General features: G+C 36.6%; 1 protein-coding gene across 2 annotated transcripts in view; it reads left to right on the forward strand.

Annotated features, from left to right (window-relative positions):
- STX3 (syntaxin 3) overlaps window positions 1-16,908 on the forward strand; it is a 113,011-nt gene that overhangs the window by 337 nt on the left and 95,766 nt on the right. For both annotated transcript variants that reach the window (XM_053692290.1, XM_053692289.1), the window contains exon 1: window positions 1-80. This exon is cut by the window's left edge. In XM_053692290.1, coding sequence (XP_053548265.1) covers window positions 51-80 — 30 coding nt within the window. In that variant the 5' untranslated portion in view covers window positions 1-50. The remainder of the gene's footprint in view (window positions 81-16,908) is intronic.

Here is a 16,908-nt window from a genome sequence, read left to right on the forward strand (position 1 = left end):
CAACGTACAAACACGAAGAGATATTCTACTGAGAAGAGACACCGTCCACCATGAAGGACCGACTAGAGCAGCTGAAAGCGGTGAGTGTGAGAGACGGAAAAAGAGAGAAGTTGTCTGTGTGAAGCAGGTCTGAGATATTTAGTAGCTGGTTAAAAAAACACACAACCCTTAAACCAGTCAGTCAGGTTATTTCCATGGTACCGCTCTGTGTCTTAATATGTTATGCTACAATAACTGTTAAAACCCAGAAACCTCAGTGTCATTTGGTCCTCATAAGCCAAACAAAACCTTCATTCCTATCCACCCATTCATTTTCCAGAAAGATATTGTAAACACGCACGCACACGCAGAACACTTTATCACCACTCATTCAAAACTGTATACCCTTAAAGGGACAGTCTACTTGAAAATTGTTATTGTTTAAAAAGATAGATAATCCCTTTATTACCCATTCCCCAGTTTTGCAGAACCAACACTGTTATTTTAATTTAATTTTTACCTCTGTGATCTGGTATCCAAGCCTCTGCCGACTGCCCCCTTATTTCAGTTCTGTTGACAGACTTGTATTTTAGCCAATCAGTGATGACTCTTAAATAACTCCATGAGAGTGAGTACAATGTTATCTATATGACACACATGAACTATTAGTGTCTAACTGTCACAATACACTGAGATAAGAGGCGGTTCAACGGTTTAGATATCCGTTTATGAGCCTATCTAGGTTTAGCTTTCAACAAAAGAACAAAGCAAATTTGATTATAAAAGTAAATTGGAAATGCAAATTTGATTATAAAAGTAAATTGGAAAGACATGAATTTTAAATCATGAAAGTTTTAATTTGACTAGACTGTCCCTTTAACTAAGAACATTACAAATGACTTGTATGTATACAGGTACAAATTCCCAAATTCGGAATTCCAAAATCCAAACAATACAAACTTTTTTACTAATATGTTTTTAAAAATAAAATTATCACAAGATTACTATTTTCCCTGCCTGTAAGTCACAAAAGCATTAAAAAATTATCTAAAACTACCTTTTAGTTGCATGTATAAGAAGCTGTATTATGAAATGTAAATATTGCCTCAATGATGTAAGATATTGCTGTTTACACTTTGTTTCATGTCCTTTCCCAACTGTCAGATTTTAAAGATGCAAATCTTTATAAAAATCCAATCATTTTCCGGTCCCAAGCAGTTTGGATAAAATGTTTTCTATCTGATTCAGCAACATACTGTATGTACTAAGGTCAATTCACTATCTCCTGTATCTGTAATGGACAGTGTATGACGCAAAGTATTTGTAGCTCATCCTTTATTTACAAACTATGCAATAAAGTTGTGTTAGACCTATTATTCATATAGGTTAGGCCTTTACAGAGGAGGAATTTACTTGCTTGGCTGGAAAGTATTGTAGTAATCTCTGGCAGCCAAGAGGTTAAAGGGATATGAAACTCAAATTCTTTTGTGATTCAGACAGAGCATGCAATTTTAAAATGTTTCCAATTTACTTCTATTATAAAATTTGCTTAATTTCCTTGATATTCTTTGTTGAAGAGAAACTTAAAGGGACATTCCAGTCAAAATGTAAATACACATAGATGAGTTACATCTTTGAATAGAAAAATATTTGCAATGTACATGTATTGGCAAAAATGTTTCTAGTAAAAGTTATCACTGTTTTAGTGTTATAATTTTTGTCTGCACGTGCATGTCAAGCATAGCTAGATATTCTCAGTGCACCAGCATTTTAAATACTGCAGCTGCTCAGAACGCCAGTGGGGCTTGTATCATGTCAGCAAATAATAAACTGAGTCATTACTAGATGGTACAAGCACCTTAGGCTCTCTGAGCAAATGCTGTGATTAAAATGCTGGTGCACGGTGCATACTTAAATACACATTTGAAACAAGTGGGGCTTGTATCATGTCAGCAAATAATAAACTGAGTCATTACCAGATGGTACAAGCACCTTAGGCTCTCTGAGCAAATGCTGTGATTAAAATGCTGGTGCACGGTGCATACTTAAATACACATTTGAAACAAGCTTTTATTAGAAGCATTTTTGCTAATATATGTATATTACATAAATGCTCCTATTCAAAACTGAAATGCATCTATGGAGATTTTAGTTTTGGCTGAAATGTCCCTTTAAGTGTCTGGAGCACTACATAGCAGGGAATAGTGCTGTTATCTAGTGCTTTTGAAGTTTGCAAAACTGCTGCCATATACATCTCTGCTTTTCAACAAAAGATACCAAGAAAACAAAGAAAATGGTCAAAAGAAGTAAACTAAAAAGCTGTATGCTTTATCTGAATCATGAAAGAAATGATAGGTTTATTCTGTTTAGGTCATCAGTATATATTACCTGAAGCAAGACGGCTGATACTCTGAACAAAGAAACCTGTGATAGTGCAGTTACTATTAGATATGAATAGAGGTAGTTAGGTGACCTTAGGGTCACTGTATAAGATTGCTTTTTGTCTTCTGATGGTATTTTTCCACAATCCTTTGATGAATAATTAACAAGTCAGTTTATTCTTTACATGAATGAAATACCCATTATCAATTCACAGACATTGTATACATGTTTGTAGGGGATGTTACCTGTCTTTTCTACTAATGTTTCAATACACTGTGGCCTCTGGCTATTAAAGGGACATTGTAGTGTAAAATGTCCTTCCATTTAATGTGCTCCTAATGATACATTTTGCCTGTTTAAAAATGCTACTTATACTGAAAATGCAGCCCAGTATGTTTGTGTGTGGGTGGTGGTGGTGGTGGTGGGCAGACACTAAAATCTTTATTTTCAGTTTTTAAGTGTCAAACTTTTTTGTGTATAGACAAGGTAAGATAAGGAGGCATATGTGTATAGAGAAATAGATAAGGATGTCTGCTCTTTCTGCAAGCTCAGCCCATTACAACGGGTTGTGTTTTCAACAAGCAAAAACAGCTATTTCATATACAAAAATATTTCAGCTGGTATAACTAATTACTGGAAACGAATTTTACAGTGTGAATGTCCCTTTAAAGAACATTTTAATAATCAGCCATAATTTCCACTTTAGACTGTTTCTATTGCTCTCTTTTTTATAATAAATATGTTGCTAAATTAGTGAGTAAATCTCATAGTATATATTCTTGATTTATTGTGTTTCGGATAGAATTTTTCTCTAAAACATGATTATCACGTGTACATAGAGTGACAGCTGTGTACCCAGTGTCTATTTGTATATGCTGTTCTTGATATTCGAGAACAGCTATCAGACTCTTGATTTATGCTAGGCCATAATTACACTGGACATTCTGTATATTACACTATATCTTTATATGAGAGGCTCTCTGCATAATTAAAAGCTTGTATGAAGCTCTATGCAAATCTTGGGGAACATCTGTTTATACTGAGCTGTCACTACAATTTGCTGTAATTGTCCGTCTGCCTGTGTATAGCTATGCTTAGCTTTCTCTAAGCTTTTTCCATTCATACTGTGGTGTCTCTACATACTAATATATTCTTTATATTGAACTAAGTCTACTAATATAGAAGTAACTGTAACTGAGTGGGAAAATAGACTTTGTTGGTATTTCAGATCATTTTAGTGTGTTATAGCAAGAAGAAAAGCCAGCAGAAAACTTAGTATTATAGGATGAAATATCAACAGAATACAGATAGACACCATGCCAGTTTCCAGCTAGTTAAAATCTTGCCAAATATCTAGTTAAAGGGACAGTTAATAGTGAATTACAAAGTAAGCCAGTGAAATTAAAGGGTCATAAAACCCAAAAAGTTCTTTCACGGTTCAGATAGAACATGCAATTTTTTTTTTTTATATTATTTTATTTTGTCCAACAATGAGTACAGCAACAATAATAATACAAAACATAATAATACAGTACACCAATATAAGGTGATAACCCTAGAAATAAAAAAAAAATAAAAAAAATAATGTATATTACGTATCATATATCTTAATGGCTGGACTCACCAGTCTGTCTTAGTAACTCAGTGTTGGAATTTTTTTTCCCTAAATTTTTCTTTCCCCCTTCCCATCCCTCCCCGTTCCATCCCGTTAACCAGCACCAACAACCATACATACAACGAAGAAACCAAACAAAACAAAACAAAAAAAGGGGGGGGGAGAGGGCCGATGATGAGTCTCAATTACACTAATCTACCTCAGATCACCACATACCTAATAATACTAGCTCTGAGTTCTTAAATGGGTATATTAGATATTCAATTTCTCTTTCGGGGAAGATCTTAATGAAAGGCGCCCATTTGTAAAAAAAATTCTTTATGTCACGTTCATTGTCTATATTGGCATTTCTCTGTTCTAAGACACATTGTTTCTTTAAGTGATTCCTAATTTCTGGGATAGTTGGTGTCGCCCTCATTTTCCATTTCTTACATATCAAATATCTGGTAGCTACAAAAGTAGTAAATGAGTACAGCACCTGTTGGTTCCTTAAAGCAGGTTTTAGTTCTGTATGATGCCCGTGGAGAAAGGGTTACTGCCACCCTTACAGCAACATAGACAAATGGAATCCACAGCACCAATTAGGTAAAAGAAAATACCTTTATTTTCACATTACATGCGACGTTTCGGCCTTCACAGCCTTAATCATGCCTGCTTAAGGCTGTGAAGGCCGAAACGTCGCATGTAATGTGAAAATAAAGGTATTTTCTTTTACCTAATTGGTGCTGTGGATTCCATTTGTAAATATCTGGTAGCTAAGATAGATAGATTAACTAATGTTTCATTAGGCTGACATTCCTCTCCAGGTCTCAGACAAAATATAATCTGAAACAAGGAGAGGGCTACCAACTCGATTTTGAGTACATTTTTGAGCCAATATTCCAACTTACTCCAGACATTTCTCATCCTAGGGCAAGACCAGAACATATGTATTAAATCCGCAGCTAAATAAGAGCATCTAGGACATTTATCAAATTCAGGATTTCGGACTCTAAGGCCTCTCTCCGGGGGGAAATATGCCCTGTGCAGAAGTTTCAAATGGGCGTCTCGCCAATTAGAGGAGAGAGTTGTTTTTAATACTTTGTTCAAAGAAAGTTGTATAGTTTTAAATTCTATATTATTATGTGGAATTATATTGTTCCAAATTACGGCTAAATTCTCCCCTAGCGGGACCGCCTTACTAAGGCTCAAGAGATGATAACACAGAGAAATGGACATAGAGGAATCTCTAGTTATTGTAAGCCAGGATTCTATTTTGCCTAAGAACCAGATCCAGCCAACCTTATATGCTAGTTCTGTGATGTAATGTCTTATCTGTAGATAAGCAAAAAAGTCTTTATTTACCAAATTGTATTCATCTCTCAGTTGTGCAAAGGATTTGACACATTTCCTATCTTGATCTATTAGATAGATAACTCTATTTAATCCATTATTATGCCATCTGTTAAAAACAGTTGAGTCTAGGCCCGGCTGGAAATTCGGGTTTCTAATTAGGGGAAGATATTTTGATGCCTTAGAGCTTATTGAGAGAAGTTTAGTTAGTCTAAACCAGGCTTTGAGTGGGTTCAAAATAAATTTAAATTCCTTAATACTTAATGGGAGATCCTTAGGTTCCAAGTGTGCCAAGGCCTGTAGTGAGTAAGGTTCACATATATTAGACTCTAAATCGATATTTAAAACATAATTCTTGTTGAAAAACCAGTCTGCTACTATACGGACTAGAAAACAGAGGTTATAGAATCTTAGGTTTGGGAGTGCAAGGCCTCCCATCTCTCTAGATGCTGTTAGTTTAGAAAAGGCTATCTTAGCTCTTTTCCCCTGCCAAATATATTGTCTAATTGATGAGTTTAGTGACCGTATATCCTTCTCAAACAAAGTTAATGGGATATTCTGCAAGATATAAAGCAATTTTGGGAGCAAAACCATCTTAAATAAAGCGATACGACCAGAAATTGTAGGTAGGCATTGCCAAGATTTAAGCCTTTCTTTAATATATGCTAGCATTGGGGTTATGTTCACTTTATAAAGATCTTTTAGATTCATTGGGATTTTAATTCCTAAATATTTCATAGATTCCGTTATCACTCTAAAGGGTATATCTGTTATGCTGGCCTTATTTTTCCTAAGCCAAATTATTTCTGATTTTATAGGGTTCACTTTGTAACCTGAAAAAATCCCAAAATGGCCAGTAATATGCAAAAGTTTAGGAATATTTTTTGCTGTATTCGAAAGGTATATGAGTAGATCGTCTGCATATAATCCAATTTTTATTTCATGGTTTTGAATTTTTATGCCTTCCAGCGAGCGCCTAATCTTAATTGCTAGTGGTTCTATGGCTAAATTGAATAGGAGCGGGGAGAGAGGACAGCTAGAACATGCAATTTTAAACAACTTTACAATGTACTTATATTATCAATTTTTCTTTGTTTTCTTATCTTTTGTTGAAACTAAGGAAGTTAAAGGAACAGTTTTACCCAATGTTCTGCCCTTTAACCCTTTGAGTGCTAATGACGGCTCTCAGCCGTCACAGAGTTTCCCACTCAGGTGCTAATGACGGATCTTGAGGGAGTTTTCCACCTTGAGGGAGATCTGGGGGCTCCCACCCGCTCCTACCCTGGCGATCGTGCCTGTAGAGTGACAGGCATCGCCAGGGCTTCCCGTTATGCGTGGTGACGTCACCGGGCAACTTTATTTATACTTGTTAAGTATATGAGCAGGGGGCATGCTGCTTAGAAGCCTGCATCTCAGGCATCTAAGCAGCTATAGACCCTCAAGACCCACCATTGGAAAGGTAATTGCCTAACCTTTCCAACAGTGTATGTCATGGGGGTCTTAAAAAAAGTTAAAAAAAATTATTCAAAAAATAAAAAAAACCTTAAAAAAAATCTTAGCACCCAGGTGGGAAAGTGCCTAGCACTCAAAGGGTTAAATTGTTCCCAATGATCCATTTTACCTACTGGAGTGTACTAAATTGTTTACAAGTAGCTTGTTTACCTTATTTCAGGATTTGAAATAACTGATTTAGCCTGTGGTATCCCCACCTATACTAAAAGTTTCTGTACCAGAGTCTAGGCTATTGACAAGTCTAAGTAAACACAGCCCGCAGAATAAATAACACTCCCAGTGGGGTGCAGGATAGTTAAGTAATAAAATGATAATTTTAAATTGTCCTCTCAAAGTATTGAGCTTTGGTTTACAAACAGATATGATAAGGAAGCAAGTCTATGTACACAAAGTGATAACATAATGATATATGATATTACCTGCAAACTCCACCCATTATGATAGGCTGTGGTTTAAAAGCACAAAACCAGCTACTACATATACACAAATAAACCTGAAAATGAAATTTCTCATACATTTTATACTCTGTAGCTGGTATAACAAGTCATTGAAAATACATTACTATAAAAACAATTTGACATTGTACTGTCCCTTTAAGTTCACGATTGTGTGCACGTGTCTGCAGCATTTTTGCAACATTATTATACATTAGAAAGAGCACTAGAGGGCAGCACTATTTCCTGTCATGTAATGCTTCAGATATGTGCACACTGCCTATCTAGATATCTCTTCAACCAAGAATAACATGAGAACTAAGCAAGTATTTAAAAACTGTATATTAAAAGAAAAAATGTGGGTTTCATGCCACCTTTAATTCACATTCAGTAAATAATATTTACTTTACTTGTAAAACCTGATAGTTGACATTTTACCTCAGTGCCCTACCTATCACCAGTTGAAAACTTTTTTTAATTTTTTTAATTTTTATTTAAATTATTCATTTGTAAACTTGTGCGCAACAAAATTTGTTGTTTCGGACCGATTCGGATTAGAATAAATTTGGATGTATTCGGTTCGGATTCGATTAGTAAATTCGGAAGTTCGGTATGTGTTAGGTGGGATGTGCTGTGTATTAGACTAGTATTATGTACAGTAATATTAGGTGTAACCCATAGCAGAGTGATATAACCTAATATACAGTACAATACTAGTGTAATTGTGATTAGTCCATAGCCATCCGAATGTTACAAATAAATCCAAACCAATTCGGATTTATTCGTTAGATTCGGTGCTACGGTAATTCGGAAATTCGAATCGATCCGAATCTACGAGTTTGACAAATTTGTCCGAATTTAAAATTCGAAACGAAACGCACATACATATTCATTGTAGCCATGACACAGTGGGTGATACAGCCATGTAGAAGCCATATGTCCTGATCTGTTGACAAACAGTTGAGAGAGCTTTTTTACACCTCTGCTACTGGGGATAATATCACTGTGCGACATGTCATACATTGTCATGAACCCCAGTAGCACTATTGCTGTCTTTCAATGGGGCAGCGGCTGTCACTTTCTGATTGGCTATACCACCTGTTATATCATGGCTACAGAAAAATGGTGTAAAAAAAAAAAAAAGAGAAAACATTTTGGGGCATCCAAAAAATAAGAAACTTTCCTTTTTGTGGAATAAAGAAACCATGATTGTGAACTGATTTTGCTAGCTTACTTTGTAATTAAACATTTACAGTCCCTTTTAAAGTGTGCACTGTCAAAAAGAAAAACTTTTAAAGGAAAGACTTTACATACAGCTAGGTGGAATGTGTGGCGAGGAATGATACGCCAGATATATCGGGATGTTTAACATACTAGTTGTGCTTCAATGAAACAATTTAAAGTTATATTCAGGTAGCCCTTAGTTTACGTCGGGGTTAGGTTCCAGAAGGAATGGCTGTAAATCGAAACCGTTGTAAATTGAAACCCAGTTTATAATGTAAGTCAGTGGGAAGTGAGGGAGTTAGGTTCCAGGCCCCTCTCAAAAATTGTCATAAGTAACACCTAATACATTATTTTTAAGGTTTTGAAATGAAGACTTTAAATGCTAAACAGCATTATAAACCTAATAAAATAATCACACAACACAGACTTCACTTGCATTTTTCTGCAAACAGTTCTTTCTATGCATTTCAATCTTGACTGATTTATAGACAGGAAGATCTTGTTCATTTGAAATCTGCTTGATAGCTCAGGTCTGGTTAAACTGATTAATTTCAGCTTGCTTTGCTTTGCTGCAACACAAGCAGACAGCTCCACCTACTGGCTATTTTAATTGATGCACTGCTTCTCAATTCTTTTCAATAGCAGTCACATGATGGGAAAAAAAGGTTGTTCTGAAACGGTGTAAATTAAACCATTGTAAACTGAGGGCTACCTGTATTGTGAAGTTAGAGGGACATTATACACTAGATTTTTCTTTGCATAAATGTTTTGCAGATGATCCATTTATATAGACCATTTGGGTGTGTTTTTGTAAAAATGTATAGATTTGCTTATTTTTGTGCTGATTTTCAGACTCCTAACCAAGCCCTAAAGTTTTAGATCTATACTGATGTATGCAGACTTCAGACTGTTTCTGTCTGTATAATGGGTCTTTTCATATGCAGGGGAGGGGGGAAGTTCTGCTGTCAGCCCCTTTCAGTGGGTGTCTCAGGCTTATCTCATTAACAATGTTAAATTGGGAGCTTCTAAGTAAGTTTTTAAAAGGGTTTACACTGGATTTTTAAATTAGTATCTGTGCATATTATTCTTTATAGTAGTGTCTAGTACATGCAGTTAAATGAAAATTGGTGTATACTGTCCTTTTAAGTATAACCTAATATTTATAGCAGGACATGACACATTTTTTTTAAATATAGGAGCCAGCAAAATATTTAGAAACTTTTTATATATATATATATTATTGCTACTGCAGGAAGTGGTGACAAAAAAGAGAGCATCGTTGTGAGGCTTTTACAGCAGACCAATTACTAAGATCAACACAACACTATATCTTTAGACAGGCTTTTTACTGAATCAGGGAAGCAGGATGAACACAGTTATTCAGCATCAGCACCATACAGAGGGGACCCAGGAACAAGAACGGCAGAGATGTAGCACCAGAACTTGTTCCCTAGCAGTCTGTCTGAGAGTTTAGTGTTTAATACGTATATATGATCATGTGATTGGCTGATGGCTGTCACATGATACAGGGGGCTGATAAATTGAGGTCAATTTTTAAATTTGTCAGAAAAAATGTACTGCTTATTTAAAAAATTCAGAGTAAGTGCTATTATATTTTCTTTTTTATTAGACACTTGTTGATTATGTAATTCTACTGTATGTAATTGTCCTTTAAAGGGACACTGAACCCACATTTTGTATTTCATGATTTAGATAGAGCATGCAATTTTAAGCAACTTTCTAATTTACTCCTATTATCAAATTTGCTTCATTCTCTTGCTATCTTTATTTGAAAAGCAAGAATGTAAGTTTAGAAGCCGGCACATTTTTGGTTCACAACCTGGGTTGTGCTTGCTTATTGGTGGCTAAATGCACCCACCAATAAACAAGTGCTGCCCAGAGTCTGAACCAAAAAAGGTTGGCTCCTTAGCTTAGATGCCTTCTTTTTCAAATAAAGATAGCAAGAGAACGAAGAAAAAATTATAATAGGAGTAAATTAGAAAGTTGCTTAGAATTGCATGCTCTATCTGAATCATGAAAGATCAAAATTGGGTTTAGTGTCCCTTTAAGTTCATCCTGGTTGCAAATAAAGCAGGAGATTATTCTTTTTTTTCAAGTTTCTTTACATGGAGCTACATTTATTTATTTATTTTTTTGCTGTTGGATGTATTCCTATCAGGTTATATATAACCTTTCCAGTAGGACACAAGACCTGTGAAAGATAAAGGGAATGCTAAAACCCCAAATTTTTTCTTTCATGATTCAGGCAGAGCATGCAATTTTAAACAACTTTCCAATTTAATATTTTAATCTTATTTGCTTCATTCTATTAGTATGCGTAGTTGAAAAGGATACCTAGGTAGGCTTAGGAACTGGGAGCTAACTGCTGATTGGTGGCTGCACATATATCCCTCTTATTGGCTCACCTGATGTGCTCAGCTAGCTCCTAGTAGTAAACTGCTGCTCCTTCAGCGAAGGATACAAAGAGAACAAAGCAAATTTGATATTAGAAGTAAAGTGGAAAGTTGTTTAAAAACATAATTTATGTAAGAACTTACCTGATAAATTCATTTCTTTCATATTAGCAAGAGTCCATGAGCTAGTGACGTATGGGATATACATTCCTACCAGGAGGGGCAAAGTTTCCCAAACCTCAAAATGCCTATAAATACACCCCTCACCACACCCACAATTCAGTTTAACGAATAGCCAAGAAGTGGGGTGATAAAAAAGTGCGAAAGCATATAAAATAAGGAATTGGAATAATTGTGCTTTATACAAAAATCATAACCACCACAAAAAAGGGTGGGCCTCATGGACTCTTGCTAATATGAAAGAAATTAATTTATCAGGTAAGTTCTTACATAAATTATGTTTTCTTTCATGTAATTAGCAAGAGTCCATGAGCTAGTGACGTATGGGATAATGATTACCCAAGATGTGGATCTTTCCACGCAAGAGTCACTAGAGAGGGAGGGATAAAATAAAGACAGCCAATTCCTGCTGAAAATAATCCACACCCAAAATAAAGTTTAATGAAAAACATAAGCAGAAGATTCAAACTGAAACCGCTGCCTGAAGTACTTTTCTACCAAAAACTGCTTCAGAAGAAGAAAATACATCAAAATGGTAGAATTTAGTAAAAGTATGCAAAGAGGACCAAGTTGCTGCTTTGCAAATCTGATCAATCGAAGCTTCATTCCTAAACGCCCAGGAAGTAGAAACTGACCTAGTAGAATGAGCTGTAATCCTTTGAGGCGGAGTTTTACCCGACTCAACATAGGCAAGATGAATTAAAGATTTCAACCAAGATGCCAAAGAAATGGCAGAAGCTTTCTGGCCTTTTCTAGAACCGGAAAAGATAACAAATAAACTAGAAGTCTTTCGGAAAGACTTAGTAGCTTCAACATAATATTTCAAAGCTCTAACAACATCCAAAGAATGTAACGATTTCTCCTTAGAATTCTTAGGATTAGGACATAATGAAGGAACCACAATTTCTCTACTAATGTTGTTGGAATTCACAACTTTAGGTAAAAATTCAAAAGAAGTTCGCAACACTGCCTTATCCTGATGAAAAATCAGAAAAGGAGACTCACAAGAAAGAGCAGATAATTCAGAAACTCTTCTGGCAGAAGAGATTGCCAAAAGGAACAAAACTTTCCAAGAAAGTAATTTAATGTCCAATGAATGCATAGGTTCAAACTGAGGAGCTTGAAGAGCCCCTAGAACCAAATTCAAACTCCAAGGAGGAGAAATTGACTTAATGACAGGTTTTATACGAACCAAAGCTTGTACAAAACAATGAATATCAGGAAGATTAGCAATCTTTCTGTGAAAAAGAACAGAAAGAGCAGAGATTTGTCCTTTCAAGGAACTTGCGGACAAACCTTTATCTAAACCATCCTGAAGAAACTGTAAAATTCTTGGAATTCTAAAAGAATGCCAAGAAAAATGATGAGAAAGACACCAAGAAATATAAGTCTTCCAGACTCTATAATATATCTCTCTGGATACAGATTTACGAGCCTGTAACATAGTATTAATCACAGAGTCAGAGAAACCTCTTTGACTAAGAATCAAGCGTTCAATCTCCATACCTTTAAATTTAAGGATTTGAGATCCTGATGGAAAAAAGGACCTTGTGACAGAAGGTCTGGTCGTAGCGGAAGAGTCCACAGATGGCAAGAGGCCATCCGGACAAGATCCGCATACCAAAACCTGTGAGGTCATGCCGGAGCTACCAGCAGAACAAACGAGCATTCCTTCAGAATCTTGGAGATTACTCTTGGAAGAAGAACTAGAGGCGGAAAGATATAGGCAGGATGATACTTCCAAGGAAGTGACAATGCATCCACTGCTTCCGCTTGAGGATCCCTGGATCTGGACAGATACCTGGGAAGTTTCTTGTTTAGATGAGAGGCCATCAGATCTATTTCTGGAAGTCCCCACATTTGAACAATCTGAAGAAATACCTCTGGGTGAAGAGACCATTCGCCCGGATGTAACGTTTGGCGACTGAGATAATCCGCTTCCCAATTGTCTATACCTGGGATATGAACCGCAGAGATTAGACAGGAGCTGGATTCCGCCCAAACCAGAATTTGAGATACTTCTTTCATAGCCAGAGGACTGTGAGTCCCTCCTTGATGATTGATGTATGCCACAGTTGTGACATTGTCTGTCTGAAAACAAATGAACGATTCTCTCTTTAGAAGAGGCCAAGACTGAAGAGCTCTGAAAATTGCACGGAGTTCCAAAATATTGATCGGTAATCTCACCTCCTGAGATTCCCAAACTCCTTGTGCCGTCAGAGATCCCCACACAGCTCCCCAACCTGTGAGACTTGCATCTGTTGAAATTACAGTCCAGGTCGGAAGCACAAAAGAAGCCCCCTGAATTAAACGATGGTGATCTGTCCACCACGTTAGAGAGTGTCGTACAATCGGTTTTAAAGATATTAATTGAGATATCTTTGTGTAATCCCTGCACCATTGATTCAGCATACAGAGCTGAAGAGGTCGCATGTGAAAACGAGCAAAGGGGATCGCGTCCGATGCAGCAGTCATAAGACCTAGAATTTCCATGCATAAGGCTACCGAAGGGAATGATTGTGACTGAAGGTTTCGACAAGCTGAAATCAATTTTAGACGTCTCTTGTCTGTTAGATTCAGTGTCCATGACTCTATCTTTATCTGGAAACCCAGAAAAGTTACTCTTGTCTGAGGAATCAATTAACTTTTTGGTAAATTGATCCTCCAACCATGATCTTGAAGAAACAACACAAGTCGATTCGTATGAGATTCTGCTAAATGTAAAGACTGAGCAAGTACCAAGATATCGTCCAAATAAGGAAATACCACAATACCCTGTTCTCTGATTACAGACAGAAGGGCACCGAGAACTTTTGTAAAAATTCTTGGAGCTGTAGCTAGGCCAAACGGCAGAGCCACAAACTGGTAATGCTTGTCCAGAAAAGAGAATCTCAGGAACTGATAATGATCTGGATGAATCGGAATATGCAGATAAGCATCCTGTAAATCTATTGTGGACATATAATGCCCTTGCTGAACAAAAGGCAAGATAGTCCTTACAGTTACCATTTTGAACGTTGGTATCCTTACATAACAATTCAATATTTTTAGATCCAGAACTGGTCTGAAGGAATTCTCCTTCTTTGGTACAATGAAGAGATTTGAATAAAACCCCATCCCCTGTTCCAGAACTGGAACTGGCATAATTACTCCAGCCAACTCTAGATCTGAAACACAATTCAGAAATGCTTGAGCTTTCACTGGATTTACTGGGACACGGGAAAAAAAAATCTCTTTGCAGGAGGTCTCATCTTGAAACCAATTCTGTACCCTTCTGAAACAATGTTCTGAATCCAAAGATTGTGAACAGAATTGATCCAAATTTCTTTGAAAAAACGTAACCTGCCCCCTACCAGCTGAGCTGGAATGAGGGCCGCACCTTCATGTGGACTTAGAAGCAGGCTTTGCCTTTCTAGAAGGCTTGGATTTATTCCAGACTGGAGATGGTTTCCAAACTGAAACTGCTCCTGAGGATGAAGGATCAGGCTTTTGTTCTTTGTTGAAACGAAAGGAACGAAAACGATTATTAGCCCTGTTTTTACCCTTAGATTTTTTATCCTGTGGTAAAAAAGTTCCTTTCCCACCAGTAACAGTTGAGATAATGGAATCCAACTGAGAACCAAATAATTTGTTACCCTGGAAAGAAATGGAAAGTAGAGTTGATTTAGAAGCCATATCAGCATTCCAAGTTTTAAGCCATAAAGCTCTTCTAGCTAAAATAGCTAGAGACATAAACCTGACATCAACTCTGATAATATCAAAAATTGCATCACAGATAAAATTATTAGCATGCTGAAGAAGAATAATAATATTATGAGAATCATGATCTGTTACTTGATGCGCTAAAGTCTCCAACCAAAAAGTTGAAGCTGCAGCAACATCAGCCAAAGATATAGCAGGTCTAAGAAGATTACCTGAACACAGATAAGCTTTTCTAAGAAAGGATTCAATTTTCCTATCTAAAGGATCTTTAAACGAAGTACCATCTGACGTAGGAATAGTAGTACGTTTAGCAAGGGTAGAAATAGCCCCATCAACTTTAGGGATTTTGTCCCAAAATTCTAATCTGTCAGACGGCACAGGATATAATTGCTTAAAACGTTTAGAAGGAGTAAATGAATTACCCAATTTATCCCATTCTCTGGAAATTACTTCAGAAATAGCATTAGGAACAGGAAAAACTTCTGGAATAACCACAGGAGATTTAAACACCTTATCTAAACGTTTAGAATTAGTATCAAGAGGACCAGAATCCTCTATTTCTAAAGCAATTAGTACTTCTTTAAGTAAAGAACGAATAAATTCCATTTTAAATAAATATGAAGATTTATCAGCATCAATCTCTGAGACAGAATCCTCTGAACCAGAAGAGTCATCAGAATCAGAATGATGATGTTCATTTAAAAATTCATCTGTAGAGAGAGAAGTTTTAAAAGATTTTTTATGTTTACTAGAAGGAGAAATAACAGACATAGCCTTCTTGATGGATTCAGAAACAAAATCTCTTATGTTATCAGGAACATTCTGCACCTTAGATGTTGAGGGAACTGCAACAGGCAATGGTACATTACTAAAGGAAATATTATCTGCTTTAACAAGTTTGTCATGACAATTAATACAAACAACAGCCGGAGGAATAGCTACCAAAAGTTTACAGCAGATACACTTAGCTTTGGTAGTTCCAGCACTAGACAGCGATTTTCCTGAAGTATCTTCTGACTCAGATGCAACGTGAGACATCTTGCAATATGTAAGAGAAAAAACAACATATAAAGCAAAATTGATCAAATTCCTTAAATGACAGTTTCAGGAATGGGAAAAAATGCCAATAAACAAGCTTCTAGTAACCAGAAGCAAAGAAAAAATCAGACTGAAATAATGTGGAGACAAAAGCGACGCCCATATTTTTTGGCGCCAAATACATTGTTTGGCACCTAAATGCTTTTTGGCGCCAAAAATTACGCCACATCCGGAACGCCGACATTTTTGGCGCAAAAGGACGTCAAAAAATGATGCAACTTCCGGCGACACGTATGACGCCGGAAACAGAAAAGATTTTTTGCGCCAAAAAAGTCCGCGCCAAGAATGACGCAATAAAATGAAGCATTTTCAGCCCCCGCGAGCCTAACAGCCCACAGGGAAAAAAAGTCAAATTTTTAAGGTAAGAAAAAATGATTGATTCAAACGCATAATCCCAAATATGAAACTGACTGTCTGAAAATAAGGAATGTTGAACATCCTGAGTCAAGGCAAATAAATGTTTGAATACATATATTTAGAACTTTATAAATAAAGTGCCCAACCATAGCTTAGAGTGTCACAGAAAATAAGATTTACTTACCCCAGGACACTCATCTACACGTTTGTAGAAAGCCAAACCAGTACTGAAACGAAAATCAGCAGAGGTAATGGTATATAAATAAGAGTATATCGTCGATCTGAAAAGGGAGGTAAGAGATGAATCTCTACGACCGATAACAGAGAACCTATGAAATAGACCCCGTAGAAGGAGATCACTGCATTCAAATAGGCAATACTCTCCTCACATCCCTCTGACATTCACTGCACGCTGAGAGGAAAACCGGGCTCCAACTTGCTGCGGAGCGCATATCAACGTAGAATCTAGCACAAACTAACTTCACCACCTCCATGGGAGGCAAAGTTTGTAAAACTGAATTGTGGGTGTGGTGAGGGGTGTATTTATAGGCATTTTGAGGTTTGGGAAACTTTGCCCCTCCTGGTAGGAATGTATATCCCATACGTCACTAGCTCATGGACTCTTGCTAATTACATGAAAGAAATTGTATGCTATAACCCAGGGTTCTTCAAACCACGG

This window comes from Bombina bombina, chromosome 9 (assembly GCF_027579735.1).
Source record: "Bombina bombina isolate aBomBom1 chromosome 9, aBomBom1.pri, whole genome shotgun sequence".
In the NCBI taxonomy this organism is placed as follows: domain Eukaryota; kingdom Metazoa; phylum Chordata; class Amphibia; order Anura; family Bombinatoridae; genus Bombina; species Bombina bombina.